At 37.5% G+C, this 19,844-nt stretch overlaps 1 protein-coding gene across 4 annotated transcripts in view; it reads left to right on the top strand.

Annotated features, from left to right (window-relative positions):
• Positions 1 to 2,402: 2,402 nt before the first annotated feature.
• LOC145783282 (glucocorticoid modulatory element-binding protein 1-like) overlaps positions 2,403 to 19,844 on the top strand; it is a 35,759-nt gene continuing 18,317 nt past the window's right edge. For 2 of the 4 annotated variants that reach the window (XM_082595113.1, XM_082595114.1), the window contains exons 1-9: positions 2,403 to 2,572; positions 3,174 to 3,276; positions 6,695 to 6,782; positions 8,243 to 8,343; positions 11,315 to 11,428; positions 13,919 to 13,996; positions 14,808 to 14,919; positions 15,716 to 15,819; positions 19,441 to 19,591. In XM_082595113.1, the coding sequence (XP_082451239.1) occupies positions 2,494 to 2,572; positions 3,174 to 3,276; positions 6,695 to 6,782; positions 8,243 to 8,343; positions 11,315 to 11,428; positions 13,919 to 13,996; positions 14,808 to 14,919; positions 15,716 to 15,819; positions 19,441 to 19,591 (930 nt within the window). In that variant the 5' untranslated portion in view covers positions 2,403 to 2,493. Of the gene's footprint in view, positions 2,573 to 3,173; positions 3,277 to 6,694; positions 6,783 to 8,242; positions 8,344 to 11,314; positions 11,429 to 13,918; positions 13,997 to 14,807; positions 14,920 to 15,715; positions 15,820 to 19,440; positions 19,592 to 19,844 lie in introns of those variants that run through there. The other 2 variants (XM_082595112.1, XM_082595115.1) reach the window with 2 other exon arrangements.

Consider the following 19,844-nt stretch of genomic DNA (forward strand, 5'->3'; position numbering starts at 1 on the left):
GGTATTGTTCGTCACTTAGATTTAGTTTTCTCAGCATTGTTTATTCATTCTTTGATCCACTAGTTTCTCCCACTTTTGGTATAATTGGATCGTTTATAAATGGCGGGTCTTCACAATAGCCGGCCTCTTATATATTGGCGCAACGTATTCAGATGTTGAATCAATGATGAAAAAAGCTGATTTGTTGTTTGTCTTATGTGACGCCTAACTTTATGCCTCGTCTACAGTACAAAATATTTTGTAATGTACGTTGTGTACATTGTACATTTTGTTTGTAGGCCTACATTACAAAATATTTTGTAATGTAGATGAGGCATTATCATCTTTATTTTGCGCTTTTTGGAACAAAACACAGTGCACTGTGAAACAAAAATACAGGACATAACAACAAGTAGGCGACATAAAGCATTGAAGGGACGCCATCGAGTTAGCTGATATGTGTAAATGGAGCCTATCTCATACTTTTGAGTGTATCTCACAATTACTGTTTGCAAAAACGCCATTTCTCCGGCTTCTCCCAAAAGCATTTGCAGTGATACATTTCCTCAATTGCAAGTTTTGTCAATGAGAGCATTTCCATAGAACGTTTATTTCGAAACCAGGTTTTCGTGTCTTTATCCAAGAGAAGATTTCTTATTGTAACGTTTTTTATTCGTCAATGAATATTATCTGCTTGAAACAACTGTTTTGAATAGTTTGTGGCCTCCATAGCCTACTATTTTGATCGTGGATTGCTATTCTTCTTTGTAGAGCTGATAACGCAAAAAACGTTTGCTATTATTGTTTCTAATTAACAGCTTTGCGATCACTGGCTTTTCTTTGTAGCATAAGAAATAACGCGCTTTGTATTATTGAGGTCAAACCAAACAAAAGAAAGCAAGAGGATGCTTCTCTCTGCTCGCGCATATCCATGCACGAAGCAATTATGAGCTTATGGCTTGTCATCGCAATGTAATCCATTTCACGCTTTGCTGGAAGTGAGCTAGAAATAGCAAAAATTCACCAAAATCTTGAATTTACAAGAAAACTACACAACTTTTAGCATCAAATTTAATATCATCAGATCCGCCTGGCAATTTTAGGAAAAGTCAAGAAAAACCAAGTGCATGGCGTTACTGTGCTTCAAATAATTAAAGGAAATATGAGGGGGGGGCCAAATCTGGCCTCCCTTTGAGGAGCAAAGTGTTAAATCAGGGTAAAAATGACGAATTTTGTTGTCTGGGTAGTTCTCCTTTTTAACAATGATTCAATGTCCGACAACATTGAATCCACATAAACAGGACAATATTACCAGCCATGTAAAGTAGCACTTCGGATTAACACTTTGTTAAAGTAACAAGACTTCATCTATTAACAAGACTTTATACAAAAAAAAAAACTATTGATTTGTTTTTTTTATACAAACAGGACTCAATTTTTTATTTGTTGTCTAGGTTTAGTGGCTGTGCAAATTAAAAACAGTGACATCCAAACACTGTTTTTGCATATTTTAAACCCTTTGGTTTTGCCATTTTTCCCTTTTGTTGGTGCCAAATTCGTGTGTTTACTTTACCGTTCTCTACATGTTCGCGCCAGCAATGAAAAATAAAATTGAATTGAATTTAGACTTATAGCTGGTGATCGCAGCTGGATATTTTCCATATTATACAATAGCAACTGTTTCCTCACAATACAACAGTGGTGATTATGACGCTGTTATATTGTGATTATGCGCTGACCTAATTCTGCGTCACTCTTTGATACTAGATATTTTCGACAGTTAATCCAGGATCATTCTATTGCAAAATTAAATAATTAGTTAGAAGAAACCTGCGGCCAAATTGGCTGACTGAGGAGGTAGCACTGGTGGTCATTCAAGCACTACTTAACGGCCATGGCCGCCGGCTGCTTTAAGGCTTGTAATACCATAGCACAGACCTAAACCTGAAAGCTGCTGAAGCCAGAATGCTTTATAAAAACCATTTTAGTGCATCAATTATAATTTATGAAGGTGAATGAAATAGCAGCCAAATGGTGAGAACATCTACATTACTCTAGAAAGGATGTCAGTTTGAGACTGCTCCAGTGCATTTGAGTGTGTTTCGGCAAGGTACATACTGAATGTGGCATGCCAAGATAATTGAAGCAGCTAATTCGATGTCTACATATTCCTTCGCTGCCTCATGAGCGCAAAATAAAACATTCTTGTTTTGAATGGTGCATGAAAGGAAATACGACCAAAGAGCACTGGTATAGACCACATGCAAAGCTGTAACCACAACAAGCAACATCTATTAAATGGAATTATTTTCTTTGATTACCGTACCCAATTGGAATGAAAGTTTTGTTACAATGGCCGATTTAGTAGATATTAGGTACTTTTTATTTGTTGTATTGGTTTATTTCTGAAGCATCAAAAAGATTTTTAATCAACAGAAAAACAGTAAATTGTCATCTGATTTGTCTACTTGTTTTGTAGCAAAAAAAAATTTGTGAAACACTAAATACATCAACATGGATGTTTCATCTCTTAGAGCTCCAAATATTGTTGCCACTGCCATGTCCAAAGCAAATCTTACACCTTTATCACCAGGTACAATGCTAAGCACTTCAACAGCAGTATTTTTTAATGATTATATATATATTTTATGACTTTTTGTAAAAAAAATCATACTGTACCAAAGATGCTTTTTACTGATTAACACAATTTTAGCTAATACTGTATAGTGTATGTAATGTATGTTATTGAAGTAAAAACTAATACTTAATCAGTGATTTTGGCGATATTTGTTGATAACAGTAGTTGTATTATCACATAAAAAATAATGATGAGATGTAAGTTGCAATGCTAGTTATATTAGTTACATGGTTATATTGTACTTGTAAAAACAGCCGAGATAGTGTGACAAAAACAGAAACAAGCGAGCAAGAAGCTTTGTGCAATCAGTTCAAAGATTTTAAAAATAGTGAGGTGTTGGGATGACCAGGTTGTCTATGTCAAAATGACTACAGCAAAGAGCACCGAAATGTGGTGTTGCTGTTTTTGTTTTGATACAGTTTGTTACTTGTTCCCTTGTTACACCCAACACCTCTTTTGGAAGTGGTCACCTGAAATGGAAAATTGCAAGTACAATCGTGATGATGATATCCTAACCTATTGGGATAAAAATGTAAAAAGCGATAATATCTTTTAGATTTACCAAAAGTTTCAAGTGTGTCCTCAATGCCACCTGAGACAAGTCCTCCAACATTTCTCCCCCAACCGGTGGGATCTCCAGCTGCTCACCATGATAGAAGGTAAAAGTTCAAAACATCAATCTTGTTATAAAGAATCATTTTATAAATTATTTACCAAATTTGATTTACACAGTATGAAATTATGAGGACCATGCAGTAGGACCCAATTTGAGAATGGATCCAACAATACAAAAAAACTAATGGTTCAAAGCAACCAAACCTAAACTGTTTTCATCGATACTGTTGAAGTTCAGTTTTATTGTTAAAGCAAATATCCATTAGAAAAAGTGAAAAACATATTATTTTTGTTTGCTGAATAAATAATTAGAAAGCTATATGAACAATTGAACATGGCAATTATTGTAAAACTGTAAAATATATCATATATAATGCTTAATATGTGAGGCAGTAAACTTTTCTTAATAAGTTTTTCAGTGGTGATGTATGCTGCAACAACGAAATTTATTTTGTGTTGTCCCATGTCTTTTAAAATGCTGGACAAATGTCAAACAAAGTTCACTATTATCAATTCTTGAGCTTGAAGCAAAAGTAGGCGATTAGAAGAACTTAAAAATATGCTAATCTGTATTTTTACTGCCCAGTGCCCATGCATGATGTTTTTGTGGTTAATATGTCCTACCACGTTGCTGAGGTACCGTAATTTTTCATGGTACACTATTTTTATGTAATGTACATTGTGCATGCCTTCAACATTTCACAGTTTGTGAAGGCTTATAAACTGTTTTGTTTTTACCTTAATCGCGGTGTAGTTATAGTACTGTAAAACTACTAAAACTTTGTCTAACAACTCTGCAATACAGATTCGCACTCAGCTGTAGAAAGGATAGGTGGGGTGGGTCAGTTGGTAACTCACATCACACAAAGGGTAACTTAAAAACTTTCCCGTTTGAAATTTATTAAATACCGTAACTTTTTGCTATTGCTCACAACTGTATTGCTGTTTCGTCAATCCCAGAGGTTCTACCTGTACTACTTGTAGTCAGATTTTAAGCAGTTGTTGGGCTATGTTTCCATGCTGAAAACTATCCTTGACATGTCAATCATTCAACTCATGATAAGCATTTGAAGTAATTGTAGGGTAGTGGATATGCTTTTGCTTGCCAAAATATGGTGTATTTTTGTGAGAATTATGTTGCCAAATGTTGAAGTAAAGTTATCTTTGCTAAATATTGAGGAAGCAAAGTGGTTTAGATTGAAACGGATTGCTCAGTCACAAATGACATCACAACAGCATTTTCAAGCCACTACCACGCGAGTTGTAAAGAAACAAGTCGCTTGCTGTTTAGTATAAATCGAGCTTTTCTTCCCAGCGGAGTGAAGAGAGCGTGCATAATTTATGCATTTCTATCTTAGATTTAATTGAATTATTTCACATGACGCGTCTACCATTGCAGCTCCACATGTACACAAAAGCCAGTGAAGACAGAATTCATTGGCTTTTGTGCCTGAGACAATTAAACCCAGCACAAAATGGTTAATAGCACAGTAGATCCGATTTTATCAGTGTCGACCTAGATTTCAAGTCGCCACTCACAGAAAACCTTTTCGCATTCCCATCTTAAAATAATGCCGTGTGTTTGCGTGCACGCGCGCGCGACGCCACGCATGCTCGCACCTTATTTACTTGTCTGTATCCGCGCACGCGTGATGACGTATTTGTTGGCGTCATTCCAGCGCACGAATCTCGTAATATCATTGGCACCGCACGCAACGTGTAGTTGTAGACTAGAGGGAACCGACCATACCGACTTTGCGTCATTGTTGTTCTAATATAAACGTCACTTCACGTCTACACAACGTTACTTTGTGAGCAGCGAGTAACAGTGTAGGTTTTAATTTAAGCCTTTGGATCAGTTTACTGGTTTTTGGCATGGCAAACTGTACTAATCTCTCTCCCTGGGCCTGCACACCTGATTAAATAAACTTGTTTTAAGTTTTGTTGCATTTTTCAAATAAAGTTGAGCGTTGATTCAATGTAAGAATGTTTCGTTTTGAAATTCAGAAATTGCTCTTTTGTTTTTTATCAAAATAAATTAGTATGGTACTTTTTCAAGTCTTTATAATGGGATTCTTTCTACTTAGTTATTCTGTTCTTTTTAGACATTCAAAGTAAGCAAAGTTGCCTTTTTCACGTGTTGCCATGTTATCGACGTGAAGATAGCAACCTTTGCTGGCTGAAAAAGTGAACGGATAGATCCAAATAGAACTATAAGTGCAGAGGAAACTGTGCAATATACACTGTGAAAAATGATCTGAGAAAGCGTGATAATTAAAAATGCCGCACAGAACAAACATACAATTCTAAGTGGTTAAAGTACCAGTCTCTGAACCGGTAGGCAAGGGATCGATACCCTGTTTGTATTGTATTATCGTGCTTGGCACTCGGTGAAGGAATAGGCTCAGGTTAATAATGCGCCAGTCTACGCCTCTCGGTTGTATCCGATAAACCGCTGAGAGCAACGCATATGTGCGATGCATGGGCTCTATCCAAGGGTGGGTGATCACCCCCCCCCCCCCACACTCATTGGAGTCAAGTTGAAATGACTATGACGATTTTAGCCTACTGTCCAAAAATCACCCCGCCGAATTCTAAAAGTGGATGGAGCCCCTGGTGCGATGGATACAGCGCTTTGTAAAAGCACAGCATTATTGCAATTAATGGAAATACGCACAACAGAAACTCAACAAATTTCTTTTATGCTTGTACCGCAACAAATTTCGTTTGAAGTAGTTCTGGTGTGAGAAACTAAAGCGCGTTGGGAAGCCATGAAGTAAGATAAACACTAAAACAGAGAAGTTGTTTGTGGTATTGACTTTTGTCCAGTGGAAGATATTTCTTTTCCTCGGTGAACCTTGTGTCGTAGCGGAATTTCCCTCCTACTTTTCAAACATGCAAGCCCATTATAAACATCACATCAACAATTGCTTTGGTTGGCACATTCCTGCGCTGTTTAAACAAACAACCGAAACGTGCTTTTAAGTCTAAACGCAAACTGTGCGTGTCCAGTGCGAAATTATTGCGAGCGCTCATTTATTTCTGCTCGATCGATTTCTTCGCCTGGAAATAGTGGTTTGGTTTGGTCTGCTGACGCGTTAAATCGTGAAGTCACAGACTCACAGTCTTCTAATTTTGCGTGCTGGCTTTGCCCGAAGGCCAAAGACTTCTTTTTGCTCCATTTGGCGCGTTTGTTTGTTTATTGTGACGTAACTCCGCAAAAGCAGTTATCGACTCGCACGTCATAAAAGCCGAATAGATTTTAAAACAGAGAAAGAATCGACATAGCTTTGTCGTTGAATCATGGCTCAAAAATAGATACCATCCATTTGTGAGGTGCGTTACCCTGTTCAGTAATTCAATACATTGCTCGAGTACATGATCGCAGAATTCACGTTCAACGTAGATGTGACGTTGCGTTTGTGAGATTATAATACCCAACCCATGTTCATCCCATTGCAGTTCACCGATGAAAACACCTAGTGCAGAATCAATGGATGTTTCAACCAGCACGACTGCAGCTCGAACTTTAAAGAAACAGCATTCACAGGCAAGAAGATATGTTGCTTTTATGTATTTGTCCTTTGTTGTCCATGATGGTTTGGACTTGATCGCATAAGTAGTTTTTCTGGTTTGCATAGCTCGCCACTATCACTCTTGTGTATCCAATATGCATGAAAGATAGCCAACTTGAAAAGCAAGTTTAAACGGCTTTTTACGTTTTCATTTTGTTGTCTATTCAATTTCTTTTTTCAAGGTTTATTAACTTTCCTAAGCTATGATTTGGCAGTCTTTACATTTCTATTGCAAAATTCATGTTTGATTCACCGTGAGGTGCTTCGTCACAAAGTTGTTTGAACATTTTCCATGCCCAAATCTCAATGAAAATAATCCACATGGGTCTGTGATGGTGCTTGTCTCATGCACAGAAAATTTCACATGTTTCTCATACAGTCGCTTTCACAAGCTTGTTGCTATGCTCAGTAAGGCCAAATTGCTTTTTTTTGGCGTTATGTCAATTTTCACCATTGCGTGAAATGCATCACGCCTGTTGAAGGCCTGGTGGTCAACTGCAGTTGAACTGTCATTTGACAAGATTGAGTACAATTGCGCGCAATCATAGAACGTGGATTTGCGAGCTTACGCGTGATATGGAATGTTTTAATTACCTGTTTAATTCGTCGTCGTGTGAGCCTCTAGGGCCGAGGGTCTATCCTTATACCACCTCAGATTCACGATGTTCCCGGATTAAGCTGGAAGGCTACTAGAAAGAGAGCAACCAGTATTTTATTTTATCATCCAAGACACGCAGACCTTCCACTCCATTGAAGTGGTTGACTTTTAATTCACAATGCCTATTGAACGTTTTAAAACTATGTCACATGGCTATGAAGGATAGAAAGACGCAAGTTTGAAAAATCTGGTCGACGTTCGACATCGCTTTTTGGCCTTTATTCTAGTAAAAAGTTTCTTGAATTTCTCGGAAATCACCTTTGTTTTTAAACCTACACACAACTGTGTGGCCCATTTGTGTTGTTGTCGCAACTTAGAGATTTTATCGCTACCACATAACAGCCGTTTATTTGTTGTACTTTTTTCAACACTTGAGTGAAGATTGCTCTGACCCGTATTTACACCTGTTCCCGCTTTTGCGAAAACTCTTCATTTCGATACTGTGGCATTTGGACCAATTTGGCGGGACTTTTTCCGAAAAGATTGTCTATTATCTGTTTTTTTTTTTTGTCCAACTATGAACTAACACACACCACACCGTTGACACTGGATTTTTTTTTATAAAGTTGTATTCAGTTAAAATTAGAACATTGCTTTCGGTTTCTTTCTGCGGTATGGCCTTGTTTGAAGAGACACGTCAAATGCTGAGTGTCTTTTCCCTTATTTACCAGTTAACGTTTCATCTTATTCTGTATTAGATCTTAATCTTAACGACCTTCTAATGTCAATGTTAAAAAAGTTTTTTTGTCGTTGTCAACTTTTGTGTGTTTCGTTCAGGATTCTGACTCGATAGGTCCACGTGCCATGGAGGTTACCCACAATGCACCAACGAGTTCAATTAAAGAGGAGGACATCGCTGACAAAACTGTCGTCCTTCGGTAAGTATAAATCAGAGCCATGATTTAAATCAACTTCTAGTCTAGCCCCATTGACTTCATAGGACATAGATTGTTGAATTTGATCTGATGTAATATTTCTTGATCACGAAAAGGTAATCCAGGCAAAAGTGTGTGCTAAAACGATTAACTGACATCACCAGTAAATGGATGACTGAATCAGCTTCACTACGAATAGTTACGAAAATACATTCTCCTTTGAAAACAGAGTGAAATGCATTTCAGTGGCTCTGCAGCTGATGATGATTAAATCAGCAATTTTGTGATAATAATTTGTGATGTGTTTGTTTTTGAGATTGCTGCGTTGTATAGAAATCTTTCTTCAATTGTTTTCAAATGTTATTTTCTGTGTTTTACTATCTCGCTGGACCCCAGACAACTAATCAGTCGTTTTTTACATTGGTTCGACGTATGATAATTGTCTTATTGAGGCATATCACTCATAGTGGCGTTTACGGTAATTTTCTATGATGGGCAGTTTGTTTTGTCGAACACAGCAAGCAGGGTGTAAAATTCATATTGCTTGCGATCGAGTTTTCAGAAATGGCTTCAAATAACCGGTTTTGAAATAGAACGTTTGAAATAATTTAAAGGACAGGCAAACGTTTTGATATACATTGATTTTGGCATGGTTAAAAAAACGATAAGTTTACAGATTACACGGGTAAGCTAAAAAAGATGTGTCATGATTTTACTCTGATGGCAGCCACGACCTACTTGAAGGTCATGGTCGTGCGGCTGCAGTTTCCTCGTCGCAGCAAAAAAACTCACTACGCAGCCACAGAGACGCTTCTACAATTTGGCACACATATAGTGCCAACATTTTAGTTCAATTTACATTTACACTTATTGGCACAGTATTATCTTACGCAGAGATTTCAAAATTGTACATTGCAAACTTGTACCACGACCGAAGTGTGCATTTTACCATGTTGAAATTTTCGGGCAATCAAGCGAAATTCAACAAACCGTGTGGATGTTAACAAACAACTATCACTGATGACTCACCTTGGAATTTTTTAAACTTTGCCCAAATCGAAATGAACTTGAATTAAAAGGTTAAGCTAGATATTGTTGGTTCACATCCATGACCCCTTTAACAAAGGTTACATTCTTGGTCAAACAGCTTCGTTTTGTTATTTTTACGGGATGTGTGTAGTCATCTTTGTGTACAATTTGGGTAGAGGGTTAACTTTTTTAAACCATAAACATACATAACTCAGCAACAACACTACATTTAACATGATAAAAACAAGTATGAGCTAGTTAAGCAAGTTTCTCAAATGTTTAGATTTGACTATATTTTTGCTGTGATACTATATTTTTCTGTAGAATTTCTTTTTAAAATATTTTCTTATAGGCTTAAAAAGGGCTGTATGACTAGCCGAAAACATTAGCTTACTGTTTTTTGTTTTTGTAATGCTAAATGTAGTGTTCTTGCTGACTTATGTCATCTTTGCGTGGTCAAAAATAACCTGTTAGGTATTCATTGCGTGTAAACAAATTGTCTTTTATTCATTTTTTGTGACTAATTTATGCTTGAGTGAAATTTTTTATTAGTGTATTAAACAGACATACTGATCGTGTGAGACGATGACTAACTAGAACAGACTCTAAGAAGAGTTGTAGCGTATGTATTTTTGCTGTTAAGGGAAGTTCCATTTGATTCAAAGTAGTTTGAAACGAGCAACGTTGGATCCGGGCTTTGACAAACTGACGCAGCTCAACCAACATTTTTTTTTTATATGAAAACAATTCTGAAAAGAAGTAAGAGCTCGGTCCAGAGCTTTCCTCAACCCTGTTGAAGATAGATCATTATGCGCAAACTGATAAAATAGCTCTTGTAATTATTTGGTATTCTGACTTGAAGCAATACAGTGAATTTCACTGTACGTCGACCATGCAACAACAGCCGCCTGGTAAATTTTAACGGATTGATGCGGCTTTGTTTACTTTTGTTTATAAAGCTTTCGCTCATTTAATTTAACGTCTGGCGACGTTGAAAGGATGTAAAATCGAAATTTTGTTTGCCGGATGGCCCGGCCAAAATAACGCTTGATTTATGAAGACCTTGCTGTTGCATACTGTGAAGAGGCAAAATGTTGCACTAGAAACTGCTCATATTTATCAAAAAATGACCATTGTAGTCATTTGTGGAACTAACAGTTATCACTAAATTTTTGTAAACGTGTAATTTACAATATTCACGTCTCATATAAACTAGGTCGCGTATTACGCCAGTGGTTGGTACTCGTTGAAAAATTAAAATGACCAAGCTTGTCAGCTGAATATGGACACTACGTTCATTTGCAGCACAAAAAAAACATGTCACCTAATCCTAAATCTATCCGTCTTACATTAATTCAACATCTGCACACATTAAAACAATTTATAATAAAACTGATCTGGGCTACCATCTTGGTGGTCCGCTTGCGCTGCCTTGTTCTCAATTTGATGATGAAAAGTAGCAGCTATGATTTTATCACATCTTTCAGCTGTTGTGTACGATTGAAAGCCGAGTTAGCTTTATAAGAATGAGGTTTTATTCATCGATTCCAAACAAAATAAAAATGAAGCTTTATTCCAGGGCTTCCCACACTATGGGTCGCGACTCCAAACGAGGCCGCTAATCATATTAAAAGTGGGCCATTTTTTCTTGGCATTTGGTGGGTCCACCTTTAGTGGGTCCACCAAGGGGTCACACAGAAAAATATTTTTTGACATTTGGCCGCATAAGAACAAAAGTTTGAGAAGCCTAGCGCTTATTCTTTCGTCGGCTATTTTCATTTTACAGCGTGTAGCTTCGAAATTTTGCACTTGACACTGTTCGCTTTGGTGATACATATTGCTATAGTCAGTGAAGCATGAAGCGCTTTGTATTTCTGTTGCTACATTTTATTTCTCTTTATGACCATTGCCAAGAAAAAATGTATCTTTACCCCATCTTGTGCAGCACCGAAGGAAAGGATCCTCATCTCGTGACAGTCACTCCTCCTGCTCCTTTCCCAGCCACAAGCGTCAGTAACAATGATAATAGAATGCAACATCTTCTTCGATATAACTCAAGGTGAGTCAATAACTTCTTTTATGGACACCGAGTGCCATCAAGTCCATAGTTCTCGCTGATTGCTCGTGTACTATTTTTTTTATGTGATTTTTCTTTTCGGTTGACCGGTTTTGCTTCAAATCGCTCTCCCTCACCGATTACTCTTCCATACAGCAAATCAGTCGTTTTTTACATTGATTCAACGTCTGTAGACGTTGAATCAATGTAAAAAGGGACTGATTTGCTTTCTTGGATTCTGCGTCTCCTTTCTTCAGCCGAATGCCATGTGCACATGTTTCTCATCATGATCTCTCTTTTTCGGATCTTCGTCTTTCTCTTCCATTTGCTTTCGGGTTGGTTTTTCACACTTGCAAAATGAAAAATAAATATTTACCGAGTTGTTGTTGGGTATAATTTCCTCAGCCGAATTGCTTGCAAGATTTATCGATTGCTGAGCCGTTTGGTAACCCACTCGTCGTGTCACTTTCAAGCACGCAATCGAGTGTGAATTTTATTGCATTTACACCAGTTTGACACTTAATTACGTTCATTCGAGCCACTCCAATGACCCGACCAATGTATCTTGCACATTTAACCCATCATGTCTAGATTTGTGAGTTACAGTTGCAAATTATGAATCTTCTGAGAAAACGTTATGATGATTCAGTAATTAATATTGACATGAGGTCAAAAGAAGTTTTTACAGCGTTTTTATTCATCTCCCTTCACGTGCCAAATCAATCCTTTTTTTTATTGTTTCAACGTGTACATACGTTGAAGGTGCTGATTCGCTGACTTGGGAGCGTTTGTTCCAGCACGTTTTGCAAAATCATGCACATGTGCGAAATCCTGCAGTCGAAATTTTATTGCTAAAATTCATTTCCTCAAGATCTTGTTGTCTGTGTTGTTGGGACAACGAGACACCTCGTAACTCTTCGTTGAAAGGTTTGCTCTTCTGCTGAACCGTTCGTAGATCTTGCTTTTTTTCACCCATCACCGAGCTACTTTCTAATCGCTGAAAAACGTTAAATAACATGGAATCAACTAAATTGTGTCTAACACGAACTCCCATTGCCGGCTTGTGATTGGGAGTTGAAAAGATGCTGGCACCAGTTTTTTTTTTTTTTTTTTTTCTATCTACAAACTGATGATAATGTACGTTGATTTAAAGTTAAATGATGAAAACACCAATATTTTTGATTGAAACATTCACGGTGTTAAACGAATGTTTCTTGTAGCAGACATTCACCCCCCAGGCAGCAAATCCGTCATTTTTACATTGATTCAACGTCTGGAGACGTTGAAAATGACGGATTTTGCTGTCTGGGCATGTAACACCGAAAACGATGACCCAATTTTTTTCGCATCTTTTCATTAAATTGAAAATCGAATCCAGTGAACCTATTGGCAGACGAGCCCTCAAAATTGCATTGGTGATGACTTACGTGTGATAGTCAACTTTTACGATGCAGGTGTAAAAACCTACCGGCTAGCAAAGTTGGTCTTTTTCACATTGTTTCAACATCTGTTGATTCAAATCAATGTGAAAAGGACCAATTTTGATTGCAACTGCGTCCAGCCAAGACAATTGAAAGCTTTGCATGTTCTTTCTTTTTTTTTATGTCAGTCATGATCAAAAACTCCAAGTGTAGCTTCGCATGGCAGTAGTCTAAGTTGAAGGAAGGTGCATATCTGCTGCACTGTTTTCTTGAGATGAATTCGATGTAGAGTTTGCAGCTTCACCAGTGGTTGCTGATACGAGTTTGTTTCAAGATCAGTTGCTGACGCCTCTTGTTTTAAAGTTTTTATTGAATGTTTTGCAGTAAATTGATGCATCATTCTAGTTGGGCTCAAATTTAGCATGCACGCATTTTTAGCTGCAGTATTTCTTTTAGACCGAAGCTGAATGAAGCAAATCTCATGTCATTTTCTCAGTTTAGAAAGTCATTTTATTCCTATTTAAAGAGTGTTGTCACCAAACTTTTTTTTTTGGTGATCGTGCCAAAACGTTTTCCTGTGATATTAAATTTGCAGCCAAAGTTTTATTTTCAAGCGCTTCCCTTCTAAATCTGGGATTTCTGGCAATACGAAATCCACTTTCTACAGCCCACAATTTTTTATGAACTTTAGTCTGCAAAGCTTTTGGTCTCCCACACAATTCGATACAACAGCGACGTGTAAGGAGCAATGTTGCAGTCAAGTTTTTTTGTTTTTTTTTTGTACCAAGATCATTTTGCGTAGCATCAACGGTTGAATTACTGAAACGTGAAGGTTTAACGTAATGCAAGCTTCCAAATAATCGAATGTCATATTTGATTATTCACTCATGAAATGAAATCTCAGTTTCGACTTAGACGAGTTTTTCGACGTTTTCCAAGATCTTGTATTTTTTCTCACAACCACAGACAATACAGTAGTTTTAAAAACGCCAATTTTCAACTCGCTGAATATATTAAGTTGTATGCGTGCTGTGATGTTAAAACAGTCTGGCATGTTTTGCGATTATTTCAGCTCAGAAAAGCAACAGCTCATTACAACTATACCGCTAAGTATACAACTACTGAAGTCCGAGACAGGAGACTCAGAAATGTGAGTACACCAGTTATTGGCTAGCTTCAAACGCGTAACTTTATTTTACAATTGAAAACCTTACCCGTGTGATGATACGGAAAGCCCTCAGTAGGGCAGTAGACTTGGAAGTACATCAGTTGTTCTCATGACTTTTCTTGCTTTGCCTCTGCAATAACTGTAAATTTGAAGTATACGCAATGACCAAACTCGTGTCTGCGATTCAAACCTCTGCAAGACTGCAATTTAAGATTCAAAAGAAGCTTTCTCATTTTGAAGATAAAACACCGACGCGACCCTTTTGATCGATCTCTAGAATCTGTCGACAGTTATGATAAGCTTTATTTTGAGTTAAAAACAGCCGAATAGTGCTTTGTGTGACATTTGGAAGCCTCCATTGGAAATGGTCCGGCTCTTGTTTCTTCGAAGTTTCAAAAAGTGCTTTTTCACATTGCAATGACATATTTTATTACCGTGACTTACCAAGTTGCATAAGGATCGTTTAATTTGAGCGTTGGCATTTGAATGGCTTGTTTGTTTACGTGTATTTTCGTGAGAATTCTTTTCCGAAATCGAAATAATCCCACCAAAAGCCATGTCATATATTTATAAGTTTTGAATAGGTTTCTATTTTTAGTTGTATCCGCCTCGCCTAAAATTGAAGCAGATTGCCTAGCTTGCAAAATACTTCTTTTTTAAATCAACGTCTGCAGACGTTAAATCAACGCACAAACGACTGATTTTATTAAATATTTGTGTGGAAAGACTTGGGTCTGTGTTGAAACAAGCCTCAACATTTGGACGCAAATTTAACGTTACGCGATGTAATCAGACGTCCCAAGCCGAAGGAGGACGCCACGTATCCAATCACTTGTGGAAATAACCGAGCAGACCTGGTATGGAAAAAATTTATTTGTCCAGGCATCAACGCCAAGTGTGTTAAGGTAAGAGATCCTTACTTTTTAAGGCAAACTAGAGATAGCATTAGCCTTGCTTTTCTTCTGTAATATTTCCCACCGGTTTGCGCGCCACGTGACTTGCATCGCAAAAATGTCATTTATTTTCAAATTTCCTGCTACCGTGATTCGTCTTACAGAGGTTATTTAAATCGGTGACGTCGCAAACGACACCCTGTCATTCCTCACACACAAGTCTCGTTCATGCAGAAGACAAAATCCGTTTGAAGCACCCAAAGCAACAAGATTTATTCAGTTCATTCAGCACTTTTGCTTCAAATTCCATCGTGATGTTTTTTTTTCATGGAGGCTTCTTACTCGCTCATGGAATAGTAAAACACAGCAAACTATCGGGGATTGTTCGAAAAAGTCATGTTTCTCTGCAAAAAAATGAAAAAAGAATTTGTGATGTCCCACAAAAGCCAAAAAAATCATTTCAGCTAACCCTGGTCTATCGAAAACAGTTTTACAGACATAAAAGTTTTTTTCATGTGATTTTTTTTATTATAAACTTGAATGAATGTGATTGTGATAATACTAATCTTTCCCCTCACCGCCCATTTTCCATCTATTGGAACAATCAAAATGAATAAGTTTTGTGTGGAATTGACCTGCAGGAAGTTTAGATGTGAAACTGCTCGAATTGTCCCAACTTAACAGCGCATTCCAATCATCGTTAATTTAAAAACAGCAGTTTTCCGGTTTAGTTTTACGTTTCCGAGACGAAAGAAAGTTGTTCAAGTGCATTCATGATCCATAGATTGGTTGTGACATTTATTTTCAGTACGGAGACAACTGGCTCACACCGAAAGAGTTTGTCAATTATGCGGGAAAGTCAACACTCAAAGATTGGAAAAGAGCAATCCGAATCAATGGAGTAATGTTACGGTAATATTTTAATACTTTTTAAACTAAGAATCCACCCAGACAGCAAATCAACCGTTTTTTGTATTGATTCAACGTCTGCAGACGTTGAATCAATGCAAAAAACGGTTGATTTGCTCTCTGGTCAATTCTAGCAGTTATTTCTACTGGTATCGGCCTTGATATTCTCTTCGCGTTTCAATTTCAAGTTACGAAAGCGACTGTTTCAAATTTCACTTGAAATGGCATTCAACTATGTTTTTCGGCAACCGATTGTAGCAAGACTTGACAGCGATATCATGTCTCTGTCAGTTCTTGCTACAATCGGTTGCCGAAAAACGAAAGATCTACCGCCGACTATGACAAGACTAAGATGGCCCTACACTTGCTGCTGTTCAGCTTTTGAAAATATCAGTTTTAGTTCCTTCTTCTGGCAAACAAGGAACCGCCAATCGTTAACTTTTCTTCTAACACCGCTCGTTGATGCCATTGCCATGTGTTTCCAGCCAATAAACAGCTTTTTCTTACATTGTAAAAAAGTAATTGCAATGTAAATAAGAACTGATTTCCTAACTGGGTCATTGTGCCTTGGTTTCAATTGCTGATTTTTTGATGACTTTGACGAAAAGTGATGAACGTATGTAATTGGACGTTGGTTAGATGTGTCAAAGTATTATCGAACAAGAGCTGCAGTGGAAAATCTCTCCACCCACGGGTGACTCGGTTTCTTATCTTTGGTGAATGCTGGTGACTTTGATTGGTTTTATGATGATTTTTTTGGCACTTGCGATCGAAATATTGCGAAGGCGTCAACAGTTTGCAACTATTCAACGTCCGGCAATGTATTTTCGACGCAAAAACCGCTGTGGATTTGTTTATCGGGTGCCGACCTTTTTCCGCTCATCCGTCTTTCGATCGATACGAACGAAAGCAGAAAATCGAAGTGAAGGTCACGGCTTTTTTGAGTGGCGTTTGTATTTTTTGTTTTAAAACAAGATCGAAGCCGAGAATCTTTCGCGATGAATCATATCTCTCCTTTGCAAATGTTGCGCGGATTTCGCCTCGCGACATTTCGTTTTCCCCAAGCTCTGTCATTGCTCGTTATCACGGAAATTGTTTGCTTTCTTTAAAATGTTTTTTTTTTTTCTTTTTTTTTTTCTATGCACACTTGTCATTTTAAATAAATATCAACTATTTTTGGCTCCAGTCGTGCTCTAATTAATGCCAAGATAGCGGTCAGATTTATCTTTCATTTCTTCTTGTCCGGTCCAGGCGCTAAAGAAAGTATGTTTTTATTCATAACAACTCCCACCACGCAATTGTGAATAATTTTAAGCTTTTCTCTCGTTTTCTGCAATGGCTTGTTACATAAGTCTGGGTTCTAAAACCGAACCTAGACGTTTATTTTAAATTTTTTTATTTTCGGCAACTGTGCGTGCGAGACCCTCGAAAACTTGTTGCTATTTCCTTTAATCATTTTTGAAAGAGGCCCGTTTTTTTTTTGAAATAGTAGTACTGTAGTAAAAGAAAAGCTTTTGTTTGCCCATACAATACATAAAATTTAAAAATAGTCTGCGGGAACGTAGAGATAATTGCTTTGAAAAGAAAACCTCCTCTGCTCATATAATAAAGTGTTATTTATTATTATTTATATCTATCAGGCCAACAAGTCCAAAGTTACCACAAAACACACAAAACAAAATGAAACATTTTAAAAGTTAAATATAGTCTATATTCTACAATATCCAAGAGAAAGCACGCTGTTGTTGACCAGTACGATCAAACTTCAAGTGGCACCTTCGTCAGTGAGCGTTAACATTGCACAGTGGAATGATGAAGCATTTTTTTGAAAATTTACATCAACATAGCAACTTGCGAATAATTTTGTGAAGCACTACGTCTAGTCAAAATATGTTTGTTTTACTTGCATGGTACGAGCACTTACATAATGAGATAAACCATTTACCATTCGCAAAGCATCGTGGCATGCAGCAGATGACACAAAACTCTGAAGTTTTAGCTCGAAGTCAGTCTTTGATCGCCCATAGAGGATGTGCCTTAGTGCCTGATCCTTTCTTTGACTTTAGCATCTTTTCAATAAATTTTCAATAATTTGCATGCAGCAGTGATCAAAATCTCATCCTGAAGATTATAATTTATAAAACCGAGTAATAAATTAACCGTTTGTTATATTGTTGGGACGACGCAAGAAACCTTATTGTGCGTTTAGTTAAAACTTTGTATCTGTCTTCGAACTTGAACACGGTTTTTGACTACTACAACCAGCATGCTGGTTTACCGGGTGTGGTACTCACTTGTTAGTCGGTTGACACTGGTTTGATACTTTGGCAAGTTACGCCACAACTCTGGTGAAAATCGGTATTGATGTTTGTAGCTATCTAACGTTCACAAGTCAGTTGAGTAAGCGAGTTCAGATAATAATTCAACCTTCTCCATATCCTTTTGCCGGCTATCTTATTATCTACCGTCTATCAAGTAGAGCGGAAGGTCTGTCCGTAGTGAAGGACGAGACCAAAGAGTGGCTGCTCCCCAGTGGCTTCTCTGTATAACCTGGGAAGCATCGACAATCTGGGGATAAAAAGATAGATCCTGGGCCTCAGAGGTTCAAAGGAATACGGCAAATTCTCTGCCGTGCATGTGATGTTAGGTATTTGCTTTTAATGCAGCACTAAGAAGAACGTGTCGGGACCATGCGCCGTATTGTAGCTTGTGGCATGTTTGAATGGTATAAAATAATTTGAAAACTTCGTTCACAAACGCGGTAAATTAATCAGTTTCTTCTACAACGTGACACACTTTCTGCCAGAGAGTTGGCTGCGCTTAGAAATAGGCCTACTATTCCACTTCCCAAGCTTTGTGTGGTGCTGCTGTTGCATGTCGAGCTAGTGAAAAAACATCGTTCTCATATTAGTTTAATGTATGCAGACGTTGAATAAAAGTTAGAAACGCTTTTTGCTAACTGGGTAGCAACACGAGGTTTACCATAGTTTTTGCTCGTCCGTAATCATAATTATTGATATCACAGCACTGAGACGCATTTAACGTTTTAGTTCTTTAACATTTTGCAACATAGCATTCTATTCTTGACACAAACTTAAAAATAGCAGCTTTTTCAACCTTTTTCAAACTTCGTTTTGAATCGTGCAAACCTCTGATCGATGAAATTTCAACACTGCGACTCTGTGAGCTTCCATGGCAGATGACTTCTGTGTTGACTTTTCGGTTCATTGATTTCCAAACTATTGGACTCACTCGATTGCAACGCAAATCTTGCACGTTTTTAAAATTTACCACATTTCTCCATCCTTTGGCGTGCTTTACTAGACTGTGGAAACTTCCCGTATTTCCCCACACTGGAAGGGTAACTTTTCAACCGGATTAATTTTAACGGACGTTGTTTCAAAACTAACTTTACGAGTTTAACACGGTCTATAAAAAGTATATACAGGATTTCACAAATGAATCAAAATTGATTTTTCTAAAGTGGCGGATAAATTCAAAGCGGGTGCAGTTTGATACCCCCTGGTTTAAAATCCCTGCGCTTTGTAGCCGTTTGTAGCTGATGCTTTTCTGTTTCTGGTACCGTATTCATCTTTTATGACAAAAATGGACGAAACTGTTCAGGAAAATGATTGAAAACGGTGAGCTGAATTACTACGACCACGAAAACAACTGTTCGAACCAGTGCAGGAGCAACAAGCAATCTTCCTTCGACAACTCGTGCGAAAAATCCTACAATTCCTTTGAGTCGGAAACCAGAGAAATGAGCATAGAGGTAAGCCGTAGAGAAGATTTTTTGATCTCACATAAGCTTCCATTTCAACATGATTTCGAAGTCTAGAAACGTTGAGCCGATGAAAAAGGGGCAACTCCTTCTAGCATCCGCTTAATTTAATTTCTAAATCTTCAACCGCAAGCTTGGATATGGCAAAAACTATATTTTTATGTACATAAAAAAGTCTGTTTTTAATCATTATTGTATCTTCCATCCTTTTGCACCACAAATCTGATATTGTTTTTCTATTGTT

The sequence above is a fragment of the Aplidium turbinatum genome, chromosome 14 (genome assembly GCF_918807975.1).
Source record: "Aplidium turbinatum chromosome 14, kaAplTurb1.1, whole genome shotgun sequence".
Lineage (NCBI taxonomy): Eukaryota > Metazoa > Chordata > Ascidiacea > Aplousobranchia > Polyclinidae > Aplidium > Aplidium turbinatum.